The sequence below is a fragment of the Brassica napus genome, chromosome A1, assembly GCF_020379485.1.
Source record: "Brassica napus cultivar Da-Ae chromosome A1, Da-Ae, whole genome shotgun sequence".
Taxonomy (NCBI): Eukaryota; Viridiplantae; Streptophyta; class Magnoliopsida; order Brassicales; family Brassicaceae; genus Brassica; species Brassica napus.
In genome coordinates this window covers 9,208,047-9,228,132 of record NC_063434.1, presented here as the reverse complement: position 1 = coordinate 9,228,132, position 20,086 = coordinate 9,208,047, and the positions used below count along the sequence as shown (strand labels likewise).

The following is a 20,086-nucleotide window of genomic DNA, read 5'->3' as shown; positions in this document are numbered from 1 at the left end:
AAGCCCAAATAAACACCCAAACCCATTAGTAAGGAAACAATAAAATATGTTTGTACTTATTATAAAGTTATATAAACCTTTTACTTCTAACTAGAGATTTTACCGCGCTACGCGCGGTTTGTTTGTCTATAAACATTAAATTTCATATTTAAAAACAAAAATTAAGTTATTTTTTTAATATTATATCATTTATTTGTTTCGAAATATTTATTTGTTTGAAATGTCATTAATTTATGTTAACATATTAAATGTCTCTATTAATCTTTTCGTAACCATGTTTAAATATTTTTTAAAATTTAAAATACTCTACATTTAATAAATAAATAAAATTCTATCATCTTATGTATATTATATATTTTCTTATATATCGTCTAATTGATTTTGAATTTTTTTTTTTGAACTATAGGTAAATAACCTTTATTTCATATAAATATATAATTTTATAAATGTGTAATAATTTTGAATACTTAAATCTGTAAATTTTGATAACCAATAAAATGATTCAGCAATTCTTTAAGTTTTGAATCCATCATTTATTTTCAATATTAAACTTTCTCGTATTCATTATTTTGTAAATAATTATTTGTTATAAAAATGTGAAATATGTAGCAGATTTCAATATGAACAATTATGTATTTAGTTACTACACAAAAGGATATTGAGAACCATTAACATATTCAGAGATGGTCACTTATTTAACTAATCTTAAAAATTATCTCTTAACGTCAAAAATTCTTAAGTTGAGTTTCAGGATAGAATCTTGTTAACATATTCTCTCTCTGTTAGAAAAAAATCAGAGACGTGTATGAAATCGGAAGCATAATATTGAAATATGGACACATGCCTCTCCATCAATCATCAGCATCTCAAGGCCGAAAAGAATGCCTCCTTTGGAATTATTGCGAGCTTTCCAAAAATAGATTAGCTTAAAAAGCAATTGGGAATCTCCAGGTCTTGATGAAACCTTACTGAAGAAAAGTGGAGAATGAACTTGGGTGGTGGTGAATGCCGTTTGATTTTCCATAAAGCTACGAATGGATTTAAGGATATGAGCAATAGATTTTTGGCTTGAGGAAACATTGTTATGATTGAGTAAGAGGAGGGATGTGGAAAGTTAGATGCCGATTTATCTGAAGGAGTAATTAAGTAGCTTTAATTCGTCATTATAGCCGTCACCGTCGTTATACGGAGGAGATAGGAAGACAATTAGTTCTGGAAGGTCTTTTGTAGACGTTGTAACAAAATTAGGTTGGAGTAAGAAGATGTCAAAACAAAGGTCATTAAAGCTAAGTGGCCTATTACGCAGCACAGATTCGTGGCCCAACAACTTAACATCCATGATGACATGAACAAATGATTGGTTGCGATTTTTTTCGCTGACATGGACAATTAAAGAGGGTTTCATATTCTCCTTTTAATAGTGTAAAATTTCTCAATTATTTTATGAAAGCGTAACTGTTTTAATTTGTTTTAAATGTTTAATCTACTTTAACTTTATAATAGTATAATTTTTATTAAAACAAATTTGGTCGACTGAGTTTAATACAAAACAACTGATTATTTTTATTTTTTATTTGTTTAGTTTTAAATTCATTGTTCTCTTTATATATTCTCTTAGAATTCTTGTTTTAGACGATTAAAAAAGGAATAGTTACTTTATTATAACAAAAATTACTTTAAGTTAGGTAGGTAGCATGAAAACCTAATATCAATCGTCACTATTTAGAAATGCAGATATTTATTGGTATTTTATATATGTTATTAATATATATATATATTTTTTATATATGTTATATGTTATTATATTTGGATATCAAGTAAACTATATTATCTGAATAACTAATTATAGTTTTTAATGTAAGTGTTATTGATTAAAAATATGAGTTTACATTGACTTTATTATATAAGTTATTTCGTATAGTAATTTACTATATTTTATTATTGATTTTTAAAAGTTATATTTTAAATTTGTTACAATTTTAGTTTGTTTGTTTATTTAAAAGTTTTTTTTTATATTTTTAAAATGTATTTATCTATATGGGGTTCCTCCTACTCCGCTTTCTTTAATATGTTTTATGAGAGGATAGGAGAGCCATGACTCCTAAGACATAGACATATAGAGTGAATAGTTAGTGTAGAATCAGGTTTTGACTTTTTATATATAAAGTTCCAGGGCAATTAGCAGAAAACAGCAGCTCAGTTAGTGTAGACATAGACGTAAAGAGTGAATAGTTAGTGTGGAATCAGGTTTTGACTTTTTATATATAACTTTTTATATATAAAGTTCTGGGGAAATTAGCAGAAAACCGCAGCTCAGTTTCTGCAAAAATAAGGTTATGTATATATAAAGTTCATTCATGGTCATTAAAAGAGAATTCATGAAACATACAGAGCCAGCGTGTCAAATTCAGGTCATTTTGTAGCTAGAGCTAAGAAAGTTAAGTTGCAGCTCTATACACATGCTTGAGTACCGGAATGTCTACATCAAACAGTTCTAAATGATGATGAAAAATTGTAGAATCTCAATCTTTCACAAAGTTTTTGGCAAAGATCTCATATATTAACACAGTCCAAATACATGGTTCCTTTAACGCTGAATGTATTCTGCATTCAAGACAACCTATTTGCATTTCCTGATCCCAACTGGACCATCTTTAAATCCGTAAAATGTACTTTCTTTATCACGCTCCTGCAAGTGATCCGAAACCGAAAAAAAATTACAAATCAATAGTAGACCAAATAAGATACAACAATACATAAAGCATCATTTTGAGACATACAAAAATGTCTTTTAAACACTTACCAAATGGTCCATATATGACAGTGTGCCCACCAGGTGCTTGACCTCCAGAGAGAATAATACTGATCTTCAGTTTCTGTGATTTCGAAGCTGCCCATAGTGGCTTGTTCCCGTACCATGTTGAATTGTAAGACTTATGAGCTTCCAGTACAATGTACGTGTCTGCAAAATTGAACAGCTGCTTTGCATATTTTTGAAGCCATGGCTGCAGCAATCTCCACAGCAACCTCAGTCCCTGGAGTGTCTGCACAATTTTAATGGGTCTCTTTTCTTTCATGGTCTCTGGTCTCTCCTAGCAAGGATGATTTACATTTGAATCCCTTGCCTGAGTGCACTTGCTTACCTAAGAATCTATCGATAAGGAAAGAGTTGCAACGTTTGTAAATATCAACTTCTCTCTAAAAGGTATTGCAAATACCTTTCTGTTTCAAATATTTCTGGACTGACAGTATCATGTCGAACCTGTCAAAGAAAACAGTGTAAAGAGTACATAAACAACAGAGAATATTGCCAAAATAAGAGCTAACTTTAATTTGTAGCAGCTATAGGGACTCCATGGCTGCCACCCAAGGTTCAGAACATAAGATAATGTTGATTTCACATATTAACTCAACTAAATCCCTAAATACCCGACAAAAGCAATTTTACAAACATAATGAGAAAGATGAGAGATTCGTTGCTCAAACTTCAGAGCTATATATTGAGGAAAATGAAGCTGTGAAACAATGGTAACAGAATCATGCTAATAATATAATCTTAACCTTATACAACGGTGATCCAACAAACACTTGTCCAAGACCACCTTCCCCCCGATTTCTCTTTACCTTATACAACGGTGATCCTCCAACTTGGACCTGATAAGAGACATATCATTAATCATCACCTTAATGAGCATAAACCAAAAATATTAAACCAAAAATATGCGTAAATGATCATCTTTCAAATTTCTCGCCGCTAATCTCGTCCTTGGTCTCCACTCCGCCTCTCCACGGCTGCTTCTGTTACTCCGCCAGAACCCCTGTTGCTGTTACTCTTCCTCTGTTTCTTTTTTTTAGGCCGATTCAGAGCTACAACGTAAGTTACACAGCCACGGCAACGCTCCAGCATATCTAAAACTCTATGCAATCGATGGTCCGATTCGGATTTGGACAGAGCGGTAGAAGCGTTTGGTTTCATCACAATGGCGGAGGAAGCGGTGGACTTCCCGTTTGGTCTCGCAGTCTCGGAGGAGGCGACGGTCTTCTCGTTGGTCTTGCGGTCGCTGGAGATTGAAGAGTTTCCTTTAGGTTGGGATGATTGTCTGAGAGAAGCTTTTCAATTTTAATCCACACATAAGTCAAGAGAATGAGATTTGTAAATAGACAAATAGAGAGGAAGATGAAAAGAATCCATTGAATGAGATCACGCAAGGTTTGATTAGAGCAGTTAGTGGTGAAAATATGCATTAAAATGGATTTGAAGAGAAGAGCAAGGGAAGGTACGGAAGTCGAAAGGTAAGAGAAGAAAGGCATGATCATCCAAAATAGAAGATAGAATCAGTCGACAAAGGCAAGAGAAGAAGCCCTAAACAAAATAAAGAACGGTAAAATAAAAAGTCAAAAATCAAATACGAAGCCCAAATCAATATCATAAACAGATGACATGTCCCATTGCTCCAACCTCATTGGTTGATTTTCTGATCTGATGTGGCATAGCTAAAAAGGCTTCTTATTTTCCTTTTAGTATAGTATAGATTAGATGGGCATTAATATTAAAGTCTTAGTTCCATAATACATTATGTGTATTAGATTATAGCCTAAAAATAATTTCATTTTATCTGTATATATAAATGCAGTTAAGTTTATTACTTAGAATTGAATTTTTATTAATTATTACTAAATTTCCCTTTAAATTTATATTAACTATAAGCCTTATAATAATAAATATAAATTGGTACGATTTAGATAAATACTAAATAAAAATTAATATTTTGAGGTCACAAGCGTTTATACCGTAAAATAGAGTTTTGACTAGTTTTCCGACAGTAACAAAAAACATTTGACGTATATGGATGTTCTGAGTACTTATTTTTGTTATACTTTACATATATATTCTAAAATGAAAAATGATTATCTATTTTATATATGATTTAAGTAAGATAAGTAAATGCAAAAATAACATACAATAGTAAAATAGAGTGATAACCTAAAACAATTTTAAAGTGAGAATCTATCTTTATTCAAATGGTTTTTGAGATTAATTCGAAAATAGTTGCTTTTGGGTCATTAACAGAATTGATCCTTTTGGATTTTAACACTCGATTCATTAAATTAAAATTTAAAAATATTTTTTTAATCAATTGTTATCATACTAGCTTAACTTACATATATTAAAACTTAATTTAATCAATTCGTTAGAGATATTAATTTAATTTATATATTAAAAGCAAGTAAAAAATCTAGAAAAGTTACCGATTCATTTAAGATGGATATTAAAATTATTATGTAATAATTTTAATATATATATATATATAAAAGTGTTATAGAATAAAATATAAGTGTACCAAAAATTACTAGGGAATTAAGCCTATAAATCTTTTAGTAATAGCTCATTTTGATTATTTCCTAGTTTTGCCAAAAAAAAAGATTATTTCTTAGTCTTTCCCCAAAAAAAAGATTATTTCCATGTTTAAATTCTTAATTAATACTTTAGTTTCATAAAAGATCCTTTAAATACACGTTAAAGAGAAAAAAAAGATAATTTATTCGTTGAAGATATAAGGTTCAACACGTGTTTCAAAACCGGAAGTCAGGCTACCGTCATCGATCCGCGAGAAGCATCAAGCATCAAATCTGGACCATTGATAAAGTTCTTCAAGCATTGGAATGGACCGCGATGCTTATCCCTAACATCCGACGTGGCATTTAACTGTGTTTAAAAACTGGTTTTGTGTCCGAATACATACTTTTCTCTCTCTCTCTCTCTCTCTCTCTCTCCTCAAAACGCTATCGAAGAAAAAGCTATTTGTTCTGTCTCGAGAGGAAGAGAAAAAAACTCAGTGCTGAGTCTTGGGACAGTGAGGTGAGATTCCAAAGTCTTCTCCTTTCGATAATCTGTATGCTTTGTGCTTTGTTTGAAGTCACATGCTCTTTGTGTGTTGTTAAAGCTGGGACGAGAAGTTAGGGTTTCTCATGTGCTTCGTTGATCTGTGAATTTTGATGTTTTTAAGAAGTTATTGTATCTCCCTTTGATTAATGCATTAATTTTTAGAGATTTAAGTGAAAAAAGCGATGACTTTACGTGTTTCTCTGAATTTGTGTGATGTAAGCTGAAGTGATCTCTGTGAGTTATAGCGTGTGGTTTGATTTATCTATCTAGATCTTTGTTTTCATCCAGAATGCATTGGAAATTAGGATAAAGGATGAACCTTTGTGATTTTCAGATTTGATTTCTTTAATGCTTTCCTAGATTTTTTTCCTATTTTGATCATTCTTGTTCAGATCTAAAGTAGGAGTAAGAGATTTATTGTGGAACACATATGAGATCTAACTCGAATATCTTCTCAAGGTTTCTTGTTTGCTCTATTGTTGACCAATTTTCCTAAAGTTTAGTATTTTATTTGCATACATGCCAAGTCAATTCGTTTTACATGTTCTGTATGAGATTGAGTTGCTGTATTGGCTAATCTTTGGGTGTGGCTTCAGTTCAGCAGTTGTTGATTTTGTTTATAGTGAGAATGAATTCATGTTATCGCAGCAATTTTGATTATCTTTAATGATTTGTCATGCAGCCTTTGGTAGAGGACGAGAAGTGTTTGCGGTGAAGAGACCTTACAATGGGAGAAGAGGATTCAAAGGCGGCCGTTGAGCCAACAGCAACAAAGACTACTTCTCTTGAAAAGCCATCAGAGGCTGTGGCAGGAAACAAGGAGGAGAATGCTGGAGGAAAGGAAACACAAGAAGTTAAGAAGGATGAGGAGAAGGCTGAACCTGAGAAAATGGAGATAGATGCTGAGACTGAAAAAATGGAAGAAGATGCTACGGTCACCAAAGATGAGGGACATGCAGAGGCGACCAACATGGATGAGGATGAGAATGCTGATGGAAAGAAAAAGCAAACTGATGATGGTGTTTCTGGAGGTGGTAAGGTGAAAGATACTGTAATGAAGGAAAATGTGGAATCTAAAGACAGCGACAATGTCAAAGATGATGAAAAGCAAGAGACTAAAGATGCAGCAGACCACAAGAAAGCTGGGAAAGAATCAGAGGAGGACGTGAAAGATGAAGGTGAAAAAGCAAATGGAACAAAGCAGGAGGAGGAGAAGCTGGTAGATGGAGACAAAGGGACAGAAAACACTGAAAATGTGGAGACTGTGGATGAAGATAAAGAGGTGCAGACTGTGGAGGAAGACCCAAAAGTGGAGACTGTGGATGAAAAGGAGAAGGAGGATAGTGCAAAAGAGCAGAATGAAGAGGGCTTGGTTGAGGAAGAAAAAGAAGTGGAAGATATGGAAGAAGATAAAATAGAGAAAGTTGAAGAGGGAACTGTAAAGGATGAGGATGACAAGGAAGATGAAAAAGAAGAGATAAAAGATGACAAGGAAGATGAAAAAGCTGAGAGCGGTGATGACAAGGAAGATGAGAAAGAAGAGAGCAAGGGTTCTAAAAAGCGTGGTAAGGGAAAGAGTTCTGGGAAGAAGGTTGGCGAGAAGACAAAAAAGGACGCAGAACCGAAGACTCCTTTCTCTGACCGCCCTGTGCGTGAGCGGAAATCTGTTGAGAGGCTTGTCGCAGTGATTGATAGAGACTCTTCCAAAGAGTTCCATATTGAAAAGGTTTTGCCAATACTTTCTTGAGATTAGTTGAACTTCATTGCTAAACGTGTTCATAATTATCTTTTGAATATTACAGGGGAAAGGTGCATATCTCAAAGATATTCCCAACGGTATGTTCCTGCAAACCAAAACTAAATATTCCTTTGTTGGTTCTGTTTTGTTCATATAATATGTAGTTGAGATGAAAAATATAACTTGAATGTTTCTCTGTAGTTGCATACAAGGTAACTAGGAAGAAGTCGGATGAAATTTTGAAGTTGCTGCACACAATTCTATTTGCGAGGAGAGGGAAGGTGAGTGTCTTTTTCCGCCACTCTAATAGTTAAACTTCTAAATTGTCAATCACAGGCTTACTCTTGTGGGTTTGAACTCAAGTGCTGCTGCACTCTTATGTTAGCCTCATGTTTTATATATGACTCTTTCTTAAACAGGCTGCTCAGATCAAGACAAACATATTGGGATTCTCAGGCTTTGTTTGGCATGGAAATGAGGTGTGTGATATCACACATAGAAGGTTATTTTAAGCATAGCTATGGTCTGTATATAATTTTTGTCTTTGGTGTTTGCAGGAAAAGGCAAGAGAGAAAATAAAAGAAAAGCTTGATAAATGTAACAAAGAAAAACTGTGGGAGTTTTGCGATGTGTTTGACATACATGTTTCCAAGGCTACAACAAAGAAGGTCAGTATGGTTATAACTGTAGGCAAGTTTATGATTATTCATTTCCTTATTAATTCAAATAATTCTAACTTATTATGGCATGTTTTCTCAAACACAGGAAGATATTATTACAAAACTGATTGAGTTTTTGGAGAAACCTCATGTGAAAAGCGACGTTGCAGCTAATGAGAAAGATAAGGTATTTGGGTGTTAGAAACGTTGTTTATATAGAGTTTTCTTTGTGCATGTTCCATTCTCTTAACATTTTTCCGTTGAAACAGTCAAGTACTGGAGCTAAGCGCAAGAGAACTCCCAAGCAAAGCTCGCCTGCTGCTGGGAGTTCATCCTCCAAACGATCAGCAAAGGTATCAATGCGTAGCTTAGAGTCTCAGTATTACTTATCTGCAAATGTACATCACTCTTCCAGATAGATCTAATTGTATTATTTCCACTGCCTTTTCAGAGAAAACGAAAGTCTGGAGAAGGAACAAAGGCTACCAAAAAGATTTTAGCTGATTCTGAAGATGAGTCTGAAGAGGAGAAAGAGGAAGAAGAGAAGGAGAAGAATGCAGAAGAGGAAGTTAAGAACAAAGAGGAGGAGAATGAAAACGGTATTCCTGACAAATCTGAGGATGAGGCACCTCAACCTTCTGAAAGCGATGAGAAAGATGATTCTGAGGAGCATTCTGAGGAAGAAACGCCAAAGAAGAAGCGTCGTTCGAAAGTGTCAGCTGGGAAGAAAGAATCAGCAGGGAGAGCTAGAAGCAAGAAACCTGCAGTTGCTGCGAAGTCAAGTCCACCTGAGAAAGTTACACAGAAGCGATCATCAGCAAAACGAAAGAAGACAGATGATGACAGTGATGCAAGTCCAAAGGCGTCTTCTAAGAGGAAGAAGTCTGAAAAAGCTACCAAGGCCCCAGCCCCTTCAAAAGAGAAGCCAGGTTTGGATTTTATCCTGTTTATTTTTGTCTTCCAGTAAAGATAATCGGTCAGGTAGAATACATCATGTGTGTGTGAGTGTAGGGGTTTATCTGATGCATTGGAGAGAATCTTATGCCTTGATGAACTCCATTTGCAGAAGCTAACTTATACTGCAGCCACTAATGTTTTCTGACATCATTTTTTTATCTGTGTTTTTGCTTATGCTAGAAGTGAAAAGTGCTGGAAAAGGAAAAGAGAAAACCAAAGGGCCAAGCGATAAAGTGCTGAAAAAAGCGATCGTTGAGATTTTGAAAAGGGTGGATTTTAATACGGTGAGTTACTTTCTCAACCTTTTAATGGCATTCTGCATTTTCTGAAAGCTATTTAGAGTTTGTTGTAAAATATCTATACAAACTATATATACCTTTTATACCTAGATAACCTTATGGTTGATCATTGTTGTTATTCTTCAGGCTACATTCACGGACATCCTCAAAGAACTGGGTATGAACAGATTGGTTTCATTAATTTCTTTGTGGTTAGATTCTGTTTTATGTATGTAAAATATGTAATATATATATTGTTTCACCCATATCTCAGGTAAGGACTTCAAAGAAGATCTCACCCCAAGAAAGTCATCTATAAAGGTGATGATCCAAAGCGAGCTCACCAAACTAGCAGAAGAGGTTGATGAACAAGAGGAAGTGGACGAGAAGAAAGAAGATGATGCAGAGAAGGAGAAAGCAGTAGCTGAGGAGGAGGAGGAGGAGGAGAAGAAAGAAGAGAATGCAGAGAAGGAGAAAGCAATAGGGTCTGCTTCTGCTGAGGAGGAGGAGAAGAAAGAAGAGAATGCAGAGAAGGAGGAGAAGGAGAAAGCAGGAGGGTCTGCTGTTGCTGAGGAGGTGAAGGAAGGAGATCATGCAGAGAAGGAGAAAGCAGGAGGGTCTACTGGTACTGAGGAGGTGAAGAAAGAAGCGAGTGCAGAGAAGGAGAAAGCATGAGGGTCTACTGGTGCTCAAGAGGAGAAGAAAGAAGAGAGTGCAGAGAAGGAGAAAGCAGGAGGGTCTGCTGGTGCTGAGGAGGTGAAAGCCTAAACTTCTTTTTAGTCACATACCGAGACTCTCTCTCTCTCTCTCTCTCTCTCTCTCTCTCTCTCTCTCTCTCTCTCTCTCTCTAGCCTAGCATTTAATCACAGGCACTGTTGCCTGATGCATAGTGCAAATGTATAAGTTAAAAACTGTGGATGTAATATTTTGTTGTTGTTTTGTTTGAGTCTGGATTGCGCAAACCAGTTTTAGTTTTGGTAGAGACAAGAGGAAGTTTAGCTGCTTGCATAGCCAAAGGATAGGGTTGCTTGTATGTCTATACATATACCATTTAGCATAAAAGCCTCCTTGGATTGTCGTTTGATTTGTGAGGCTTACTTTTCAGACATTGTCCAGTTTTCTTTTAGTTTCCTTCTTCGGGTACAAAGGAGGAGGTCAAGGGTAATAAATGAATAAATATGATTACCTTGCTTCCCTTTTTGTTTTCATGTTGGTATGTGAATATAAAGACATACGTAAAGGATTGAAACTGTTGCTGCTGTTACAATTAGAGTACTTCTGTGACTGTTTACAATTGTTGTGACTGTGGCTTTCATAAACGTTTACTTCATAAACTTTGGGCTTTAAGAAGTTGACTGTTACTTAAAAAAAAGTCTAAAGCCACTAAATACTGGCTATTGTAAAACCTGAACGTAACAAGATAAAGTTTAATAAAAATGACTTTGAAGGTTTTAGAACGAACTCTGATTGGCTACATATTGTGGCTGTAAAAACTTTATAAGCAGTAAAAGTTTCAACAGCCTAATCCGTAATCGGACCTTAACCAGATTGTTTTGCAATGTGACACTACAAATACACACCAATGGCTAAGCATGGAGAACTAATAACACTTGTTCAGGCTTAAACCATTATGGCTGCTGTGCTCTATTAGTAGACGGTCTACTGACAAATCAAGTTAAGCCTAGCTAAAGCTGAAGGTTTGGAACCTGATTCTTGATGGATACTGACACATTTTTTCCTTCACTGATCTTAACTGTCGATTACAATCCACAACATACAGTAGACACTCTATAAATTAATACTCAATAAATTAATAAACACTAAAAACTAATAAATGTTTCTGTTCCCGAGTTGGGCTGGTTCAAAATATGACAAAAATTGATAAAATAATAAAATAATAATATTTTAGAAAATTCTACGTAAATATATGGTTCCATTGAAATCATAAATTAATCATTTTTGTATATATACATTATATTTAAGTACAATTTTTTTTGCATTATTTGCTTTATTTCACAGTATATTTATCTCTATATTTTCTTAACATTTCAATATTTTTGCTTATATTTAGTAAAATTATATCTAAACCACATTTAAAATTTTATAAATTATATTTTATATACACCAAATAATACAATAAAAATAACGTGAAAGTCGAATTTAAAAATTTCAATTAGTGTATATACGGTAAAACTAATTATTTTGTTTATTTTATAAGAACATACATTCTAAAATAAAAATCCAAAACAAAACTTTTTATAAATTATTAAATCTATAAATTAATAACATATCATAGTCTCAACATTATTAATTTACAGAATTTTTACTGTCTGACTAAACAACCTAACAAAGAACAAAAAAATATCCAATCAGAAATCACAAATACCCAGCAAGCAAAGATGAAAATCATAACTCTTATTCTTCTTTTTCTGCTCACAGTGGGTGCTAATCCTGACGATGGTGAGATTCAAAGCCCGAAATGGTGTCTACCAAAGCCGGGATCTTCTTGGCCGAGCCGGCTTAGTAATGAACCTATACTACCAGATCTATGGTTGCACAGACCAGTCTTGCTTTTTCGGTGGCGACGGGATGGTCGTGACGACTAATCCCAGCAGCGGTGCATGCGTCTACGTAAAATAATAAAATAATAATATTTTAAATTTTTTTATGTAAATATATGGTTCCACTGAAATTATATTAATAATTTTTGTATATATATATTTTATATAAGTACAACAAACAATTGCATTATTTGCTTTATTTCACAATATAATTATCTCTATATTTTTTTAACATTTCAATATTTTTGCTTATATTTAGTAAAATTATATCTAAACCACATTTAAATTTTATAAATCATATTTTATATACACCAAATAATATAATAAAAATAATGTGAAAGTCGAATTTAGAAATTTCAATTAGTGTATATACGGTAAAATCAATTATTTTGTTTATTTTATAAAAACAATATATTCTAAAATAAAAAAATCCAATTTTTTTTTTTGTAAATTATTAACTCTATAAATTAATAAAATATCAGTCTCAACATTATTAACTTACAAAATCCAATATTTCGCTAACTCCGGTCTTCCAAGCCGAGCCGACGTCGTCATGAACGTCTACTACCAGATTTATGGTCGCACAGACCAGTCTTGCTTTTTCAGTGGCGACGGGATGGTCGTGACTAATCCCAGCAGCAGTGCATGCATCTACGTTGGTGCCTTTATCCCTCCTCCTCAAGCGACGATGGTTCTGATGTAGACCTACACAGTACATAACATATTGGTTAACAAAGAACATCTAACACAGGAACCTAAGATCAGTTTCTTTCAATGTATCAAAGTTTTCTCTTTTAGAAATCAACATAAGAATGCAAAACTGCCTTAAAGTAACTTAACTAAGCTTATTGAGTGGTAGAGAAGTAGGAGTCATAGGAGCCCCCTTTAGTTAATGAGGTAAACCGAAGACTTAACCGGCTCGATTGCAAAATAGAATATCGGTTAGTACATAACCGGAGTTAAAAAGAATACTTTGGGGACCTCTCAGTAGAGAATCACCACTGAAACTGAAACATTCACTTCTCTCTCTCTCTCTCTCTCTCTCTCTCTCTCTCCTCTCCAGAGTTTTCAGTTTCGATCTATCAAAAGTTTCGAACTTTAAATGGCAAGTGGAAGAGACAGAGACGACCCTTTATCCTTCACCAGCAACCCATCGTCGGCCTCCTCTCCGGTCACCGTATCCGATTACCTCGACAACTTCGGCGAGCCCACTTCTCGCTCCGGGAGCTTCCAAAGCGAGAGCTTGCTCGGCGGAGGCGGCGGAGATAGCAGTAACGACGCCGATTACGGATTCGCTCGTCCCGATTTCCGATCGGAGCAACTCGCTGGGACCGTTCAGTTCTACGAGAGGCATGTTTTCCTCTGCTACAAGAAGCCTTCCGTGTGGCCGGCCAGGATCGAGGCGGCGGAGTTCGATCGGTTGCCTAGGCTGCTCTCTGCCGCTGTATCGGCCAGGAAAGGCAGCATGAAGAAGGAGGTGAGTTTGATGTTAACTTGAATAGAGTGTTGCTTGATTCATATATGTATTTAGGTCTGATTGATTCCAATAGTTTTGAGATCCATGGGGTTTGTTATTTGAGCTCATTTGGAGATCTTTATGGTAAAAAAAAAGAGACTTGCTTTCTGTTGTTTTGGGTTAGTTAAGGTATCTGTTTAAGGTCTTTTAAATGGATCTTCAAAATCATTCTTACCATGGGACTGTTGGGGTTTAGGTATGGGTCAGTTAAGGCAAAGTGTCTGTCTATATATGGTAAGAATCTATATAATATGGGATCATAGAACATACAAGCCAGCTTTCGAGCCTTTATGTCAGTGGTGGAATTTATGTGGGAGTGGTGTCTCTAATTTATGATAGTAGATTGCTTACTCTTAGGGTGTGGCTTCTTGTGATCTTTGCATCAGTCATGAATATCTTTTTTTTTAACCTATGTGCCTTGCCATTTGTAGACTCGACTCACAATATGCGAGGGCCATGATGGAACAGAGACATCCAATGGTGATGTACTTATCTTTCCTGATATGATCAGATACAGGTAAGGGTCCAAATATTCTTTAACTGTCGAGGCTTATTTATTGACAGTTTTGTTTCTATAATAACTGCAGAAGGTTGACTCATTTTGATGTGGACACGTTTGTGGAAGAGGTGCTTGTGAAGGATGGTGAATGGCTTCCTGGAAATCCTGAAATGCTTAAAGGCTCATATGTCTTTGTCTGTTCCCATGGATCCCGAGACCGGCGATGTGGTGTTTGTGGGCCGCCGTTGGTTAGTAGATTCAGAGAAGAACTTGAGTTTTATGGTCTTCAAGGGAAAGTGTCAGTTAGCCCATGTTCTCACATTGGTGGTCACAAATACGCTGGGAATGTTATCATCTACCAGTCAAAGATCCACAGGAAAGTCACAGGACACTGGTAAGGGAACTACAGATTTAAGCTACATTCATCTTTTCTTTATCTAGTTTACTGAGATCAAGAATGCATTTGAAAAAGAGCTGGTTTCATGAAATATTGTGATCTAGTAATTGGTTCTTCAAAACTAAAAATGGACTTACAATATCAGAAGTTCTCTGCAATGTCCGAACTAATCAAACCATATTTTTGAGTTGATGATTGGTCTCTCTTGTGTCAAGGTATGGTTACGTGCAACCAGATGATGTACATGTTCTCTTGGAGAAGCATATCATCAAAGGGGAGATTGTAGACCGGCTATGGAGGTAAGTTCAAAGTTTCTGGCTCTCACAGTTTCCAATTCACTTGGTAAATAGTAAAAAAACATTGTTACTTTCTGATTTCTAGGGGTGAAATGGGTCTATCAGAAGAAGACCAGAAGAAAACTCAAGAAAGACGGTTGCAGGTAAACGGTGCTGGCCATACAGTTAAGAACAACGGGAAAGTCACTCAGGAATCATCATCAGCTCACAGCGCCGATGTTTCCTGCTGCCAGTCAGGAGCTGCAGAATCTAATGGTTGTTGCCAACAAAACGGGAACAGCTCCTCCACGTGTTGTCAAGACGCAACTCTGATGTTGTCTCTGGAAACCTCGGAAGATAATCAACTTGAAAATGAGAACAACACTGAGAAGCTTACACCGGGAAGAAAAACTGCGGAAAAGACTTTCTTCAGAATAAATAGTGTGAAAGGATCTTCAACACGTAAGGTTTGCGCAATACCAACATGGTTAGAGAGCTGGGAGCGAGAAGATACGTATGCCGCTCTTGCTGTTGTCTGCGCTGCTGCTTCTGTGGTTGTTGCATATACTTGCTACAAACAGTTATAATGAAGAAGTTTGTAGCCTAAGCTGATTGTGTATTGTGTTTTGTTTCTGCTTTTAAACTACATGTCCCCTTCGTTTCAAGAGGAGGGTGATGTTAGTACTGTTTGGTAATATGTATCCAGTTTAAACTCTGTCCTACTACTTTGCAAGATTGATCTAAATGACAAGACTCTTGATAGATGAAATCATTCAGAATTTTCAAAAAATAGCATTGACAAAGAACTAAAAACTCTTCAAGTATTAAACTGAGTTGCACATTGTTGATAACGGTTTGATAATCAATTTGATAAAAATCTAATGGCAGTTTGCTTACTGAAAAATCTCAAAAGAAATCAAAGTCCAGATAACTACTCTGATCAGACTTCACACTGGAAGATGTAGCTGGTGCAGGAGTAGCAGGAGCACTCTCAAATTCAACCTGCTTCGGTATCTCTGGAGGGCTTGCGCATCTAACCAATGCCCAATTCACTCCTTCAAAGAAAGGATGTTGCTTAATCTCGGTGGCACCACGCTTATACGCTAACCTATGCTGAGGCTCCTTCACAAGCAGACTCCTAATCAAATCCCTAGCAGCAAAACTGACAACTGGAGATTCAGGGAAACGCAGAGGCTGACCCACAACGTTGAAGAGCGTTGCTCTGTTTCCAGACCCTTTAAAAGGTGTTTTACCAAACAATAGCTCGTACAGAAAGATCCCAAAAGTCCACCAATCAACCGCACTCCCATGCCCTTCACCTTTGATGATCTCAGGAGCTAAGTACTCATGCGTGCCAACAAATGACATCGAGCGAGCGCTTGTGGGCTCAGCGATGAGTTCAGGCAACGGAGTCACCTGGTTTCCAGTTTCGGTTTTCGTTTTCTTGTCCTTCTTGTCTTTCTTGGATTTACTTGAGAAAAACCGTGGAGAAAAGCATGTCGTTGGAGCAGACATGCAAGATGGCTGTTGGATGCAAGCAGGTTGCGCACAGTTACCAGAGTTCCTTTGCAAGGCTTCAGACACCAGTGTAGTTGATCTGACCACTGTGGGGCTAACGGTACACCTCAAGGAGAGGTCAAAGTCGGTAAGCATCACATGTCCATCATCTCTAACAAGAACATTCTCTGGCTTCAAATCTCGGTATATGATCCCAAGCATGTGAAGATACTCCATTGCAAGTAGCACCTCCGCTACATAAAACCTGTAAAAAGGTAATAAGACCAATATGATTCAACACAACATTAACTTGATTATATGATTTTAAAGAAAGTCTTACTTTGCTGCTTGTTCTATGAACCGCTTCCCAGGCTGTCTTTGGCGAAGGGTATGCAAGTCACCTCCAGGACAAAACTCCATAACCAAACACGAGAACTTCTCAGTCTCGAAATGACTATACAAAGTCGGGAGAAACGGATGGTCAAGACACTGCAATATCTCCCTCTCGGTCTGAACTCTAAGAAGCTTTTTACGGCTAGCCAAAGCTCCTTTGTCCATCACCTTCATCGCAAAATAGCACCTCGTTCCATGCAGCTCAGCGAGGTGGACAGTTCCGATATCTCCACCCCCTACCCTCTTCAGGAGCCTAAAATGGTTCAAACCCAAAGAACCCTGTTTCGCTCTAACAACTTGTATCGCTTCCCATCTCACGTCATTCGCCTTGTGAGGCTTGTTGGTGCTTAAACCGCTGCATGTACTCTCATCACTGATATCACTGCTTGTGCTTGGTCTGTACGTGTTGCGCTTTCCGGTCTCGGCAAGATCAGAATGTTCGTTAAGTTTAACTTCTCCACTTGATTTACTACCACCGCTTTGAGCCATAGACAAAGTTGAAGACACTTGATCTGCCAACGTGCTGACTGAGATACTTTGGCTGGAACTGGAAACCGATGCTTCCGAGGTTTTCTCATCCTTATTATGTTCTGAAAGAACTCCAGTACCAGACTTCGAGGCCATGATTGATAACTATCTACTTAGCACCCAAAGAGCTTCTCCTGTCTCCAGTTATCACTGTTGTCACCGATCCACTCAGATAGTGACCTAAGCTCTGAAATAAGCAAAACATAGCGTCTGTTACTTTGGCACAAAAGAAAAACAGTTTACAACAATGGGTATCATAGCTTATTAGGACAATAATTAAAACATTTCAAATTTAGATAACATAAAGTAGGGCTAGTTAGTAATAAAGAAACATACTTTTTAACATACAGGTGAGCAGATAAGCTCATAAACGCTTAAAAAAAACAGAAGACAAACTCATAAAGAAAACCATGCCTCAATCATTGTAAAAAACATCAAGCGTTATCCATCAATTAACACTGAGAAATGTAAAATTATAAATCTTCACACAGAAAACAACAGGTCTAAAAAGAAAGAAGCTTTAGCTCTAAACCGTTATGGATCTCGAGCTCAAAGTTACAGTGACAATCAATTCAGAAAAAAAATCACACTTACTCAACCAAAAGTGATTCACTATTTCCACAAACATTCTGATTCTCCAATGAAACTGAGAAATAGACATAAACCATAACCAGACACTTCATGCAAAGATCCTAGATTTCAAACAGATCTCAAGAAAGTAAGAACAATTAAGCAAAGCTCTTTTGGATCTGGAGAGAAACAACAACAAAAAAAGAAAACAAAGAAGGGAAATTAACGAGAAATACCAAAAAAAAAATCATTACCTTTAAAAAGTGCTTTAGGAGAGGAGGATCTTGATACAAAATTGTTCTCAAGAATTGAGAAGAGGAAGAAGAAAAAAGGGTATTAAAAGGAAGAAGAGGAGGGCTTTATTAATCATGTATTGCTAAAGAGGAAGATGAGGAACTCATCACCTTCCTTCCTTCAATGGCAATGAAATGAAAAGAGAGAGATATGAATGAGAGAGTGAGTGAAAAAGAGAGAGAGAGAGAGAGAGAGAGAGAGAGAGAGAGTTGGGTCTACCATGAAAAGCAGAGGAGGTGGGTCAAAGCAAAAGTTTTCGACTCTTTTTTTAGGGCTTTTCAATTTCCTTTTTTTCTTTACTTTCCATGTTTGTATATTTCCCAAAACTCGAATTCATACACAAATGTCTCCTCAACTTTCGAGAGTCCTCATATGCCTTGTAATTTGGCCACCACATTTTTCAAATAAAATAAACTCTATAAACTAATAAAGCTGAAACTATAATATTTTATTAATTTATTAAAAAAATATTCTAGATTTATCAAATTTAAAATATACTTTTATAAAATAAAAATATATATTTATTTTCTAATTTTTTAAAAAATTACATTATTGTATATGTATTAACTAAATTTTAAAAGTTAATCTTTTATATTATTTATCATATTATTTGTTGTATGTATTAATTATTAATTTATGATTTTGATGAAGCCATATAATTACATACACTTTAAAAAAAATAATTTCGATTTTTGTCATATTTTAAATCGGTTTAACTTAAGATCAAATTTTTTTATTAATTTATGTATGTAACTAGTTTATTAATTTATGTGAAATGACTTATTCTATTAATTCAAACAAAAATTCACTATTTGACATGAATATAATGAAATACTCATTTTACCAATTCCAAAAACAATTAGATAAAATACAAAGAAAACTATTACATAACAATTGTTAATGAATAAATAAAATGAATTTCATTTTATTTTTTTATTTTTATTTTTTTTTGTTTTTATTCCAGTCCTATTATTCCATTTATTTTTATTTTATTAATTCATATTAGTTTATAGTTACATCATACTCCCTCTGTTTCATATTAAGTGTCATTGTAAATAGAAAAATCGTTGCAAAATAAGTGTCGTTTTAGTATTTCAATACAGAATTTATTAATTTTATTTTTCAGTTTATTTTTCTATTGGTTGAAGTATGGTTATGTGTGAGTATTGATGTTTTTATATAAAAAATATAAAAATTAAATATATTTTTAATTCATGTGCACAAATATAAAATGACACGTAATATGAAACAGAAGAAATATATGTTTATTAATTTATCGAATATTAATTTATAGAGTTTGTGCTTTATATTTGCAATGTTCCTGAACTGTTATGAAAACTATGCAAGACAATAAATAATTATATGCAAGAATGATGTAAAAAGTAAATGTTATATGAAAAATGTATCCAATCCATTACGTTGTACATACATTTTGCAGCAACAAGGTTTTCTAGGAATTAATATTTACTTTTTACCTTTAAAAGCTGTATGTTTCCGGTTGCATAGGAATCTGTTTTCAGAGTTCTTTATACGATTTTGGAATATCCATATGTAAAGTGCATACATCAATTATACAATGATACTTTTTCTCAATGTGTGTTTGTGTACTGTGTACAGCCAGGATAATATGTGCTGAAAATCTAAAAGATACTAACAAGAAGATTAGTTAAGAGAAGTTAATGTTAAAGGTCCCCAAAGAGAATCTGACAAAAGATATATCAAGAACTGAATGGATTGTCATGTTTCACAAGTCCCGCTTTAGAAAACCTTCACATCTCCCCCTAACAATAAACAGCTCACTCCCAATTCCCTCTGTTTCAATTTCATCAGATTGATTCCCTCATTCTATCCTTTTATGTTGTGTAATGGACCCCAATCGACCAAACTTTATCTATTTATTAGAAGAGTTGATGTGATCAGAAAAATCCATAGTCTGTGATAAACACTTTTGTGGTTACCCTGTGACAAAAGTGGGGACTCATTTTGATTTTTTTTCAACTAATTTATAATTCCACAATGGAAAAAGATACTAAGAAC

At 35.1% G+C, this 20,086-nt stretch overlaps 3 protein-coding genes and 1 long non-coding RNA gene across 7 annotated transcripts; 2 read left to right on the top strand and 2 right to left on the bottom strand.

Annotated features, from left to right (window-relative positions):
* Window positions 1–2,430: 2,430 nt before the first annotated feature.
* Window positions 2,431–4,544, bottom strand: LOC106366753. Of its 2 annotated transcripts, XR_001273723.3 has the most exons (5): window positions 4,460–4,534; window positions 3,562–4,363; window positions 3,219–3,262; window positions 2,804–3,143; window positions 2,431–2,689 (listed from the first exon to the last, which is right to left on the bottom strand). It is a non-coding gene; the product is annotated as an uncharacterized LOC106366753 (long non-coding RNA). The 2 variants fall into 2 exon arrangements; XR_001273722.3 differs by having other exon boundaries at window positions 3,562–4,544.
* Window positions 4,545–5,708: 1,164 nt separating this feature from the next.
* Window positions 5,709–10,603, top strand: LOC106444881 (DEK domain-containing chromatin-associated protein 3-like). Of its 3 annotated transcripts, none has more exons than XM_048742488.1 (12): window positions 5,709–5,860; window positions 6,570–7,613; window positions 7,690–7,723; window positions 7,827–7,906; window positions 8,045–8,104; window positions 8,183–8,293; window positions 8,391–8,471; window positions 8,554–8,637; window positions 8,736–9,213; window positions 9,425–9,525; window positions 9,667–9,697; window positions 9,794–10,603. In XM_048742488.1, the coding sequence occupies exons 2-12, from the start codon at window positions 6,615–6,617 to the stop codon at window positions 10,192–10,194; spliced, it is 2,460 nt and encodes an 819-aa protein (XP_048598445.1). In that variant the 5' UTR covers window positions 5,709–5,860; window positions 6,570–6,614; the 3' UTR covers window positions 10,195–10,603. The 3 variants fall into 3 exon arrangements, with proteins under 3 accessions (XP_048598445.1, XP_048598439.1, XP_048598442.1); XM_048742482.1 differs by having other exon boundaries at window positions 9,422–9,525; XM_048742485.1 differs by having other exon boundaries at window positions 5,724–5,860; window positions 6,614–7,613; window positions 9,422–9,525.
* A 2,456-nt stretch (window positions 10,604–13,059) lies between these two features.
* LOC106444999 lies at window positions 13,060–15,536 on the top strand. The gene is made up of 5 exons (XM_013886472.3): window positions 13,060–13,557; window positions 14,028–14,113; window positions 14,184–14,489; window positions 14,708–14,791; window positions 14,874–15,536. The coding sequence occupies exons 1-5, from the start codon at window positions 13,183–13,185 to the stop codon at window positions 15,352–15,354; spliced, it is 1,332 nt and encodes a 443-aa protein (XP_013741926.2). The 5' UTR covers window positions 13,060–13,182; the 3' UTR covers window positions 15,355–15,536.
* Window positions 15,537–15,562: 26 nt separating this feature from the next.
* Window positions 15,563–18,324, bottom strand: LOC106444969 (serine/threonine-protein kinase D6PKL1-like). Its single transcript, XM_013886426.3, has 3 exons — window positions 18,010–18,324; window positions 16,605–17,372; window positions 15,563–16,529 (listed from the first exon to the last, which is right to left on the bottom strand). The coding sequence occupies exons 2-3, from the start codon at window positions 17,279–17,281 to the stop codon at window positions 15,674–15,676; spliced, it is 1,533 nt and encodes a 510-aa protein (XP_013741880.1). The 5' UTR covers window positions 17,282–17,372; window positions 18,010–18,324; the 3' UTR covers window positions 15,563–15,673.
* Between the last annotated feature and the right edge of the window lie 1,762 nt (window positions 18,325–20,086).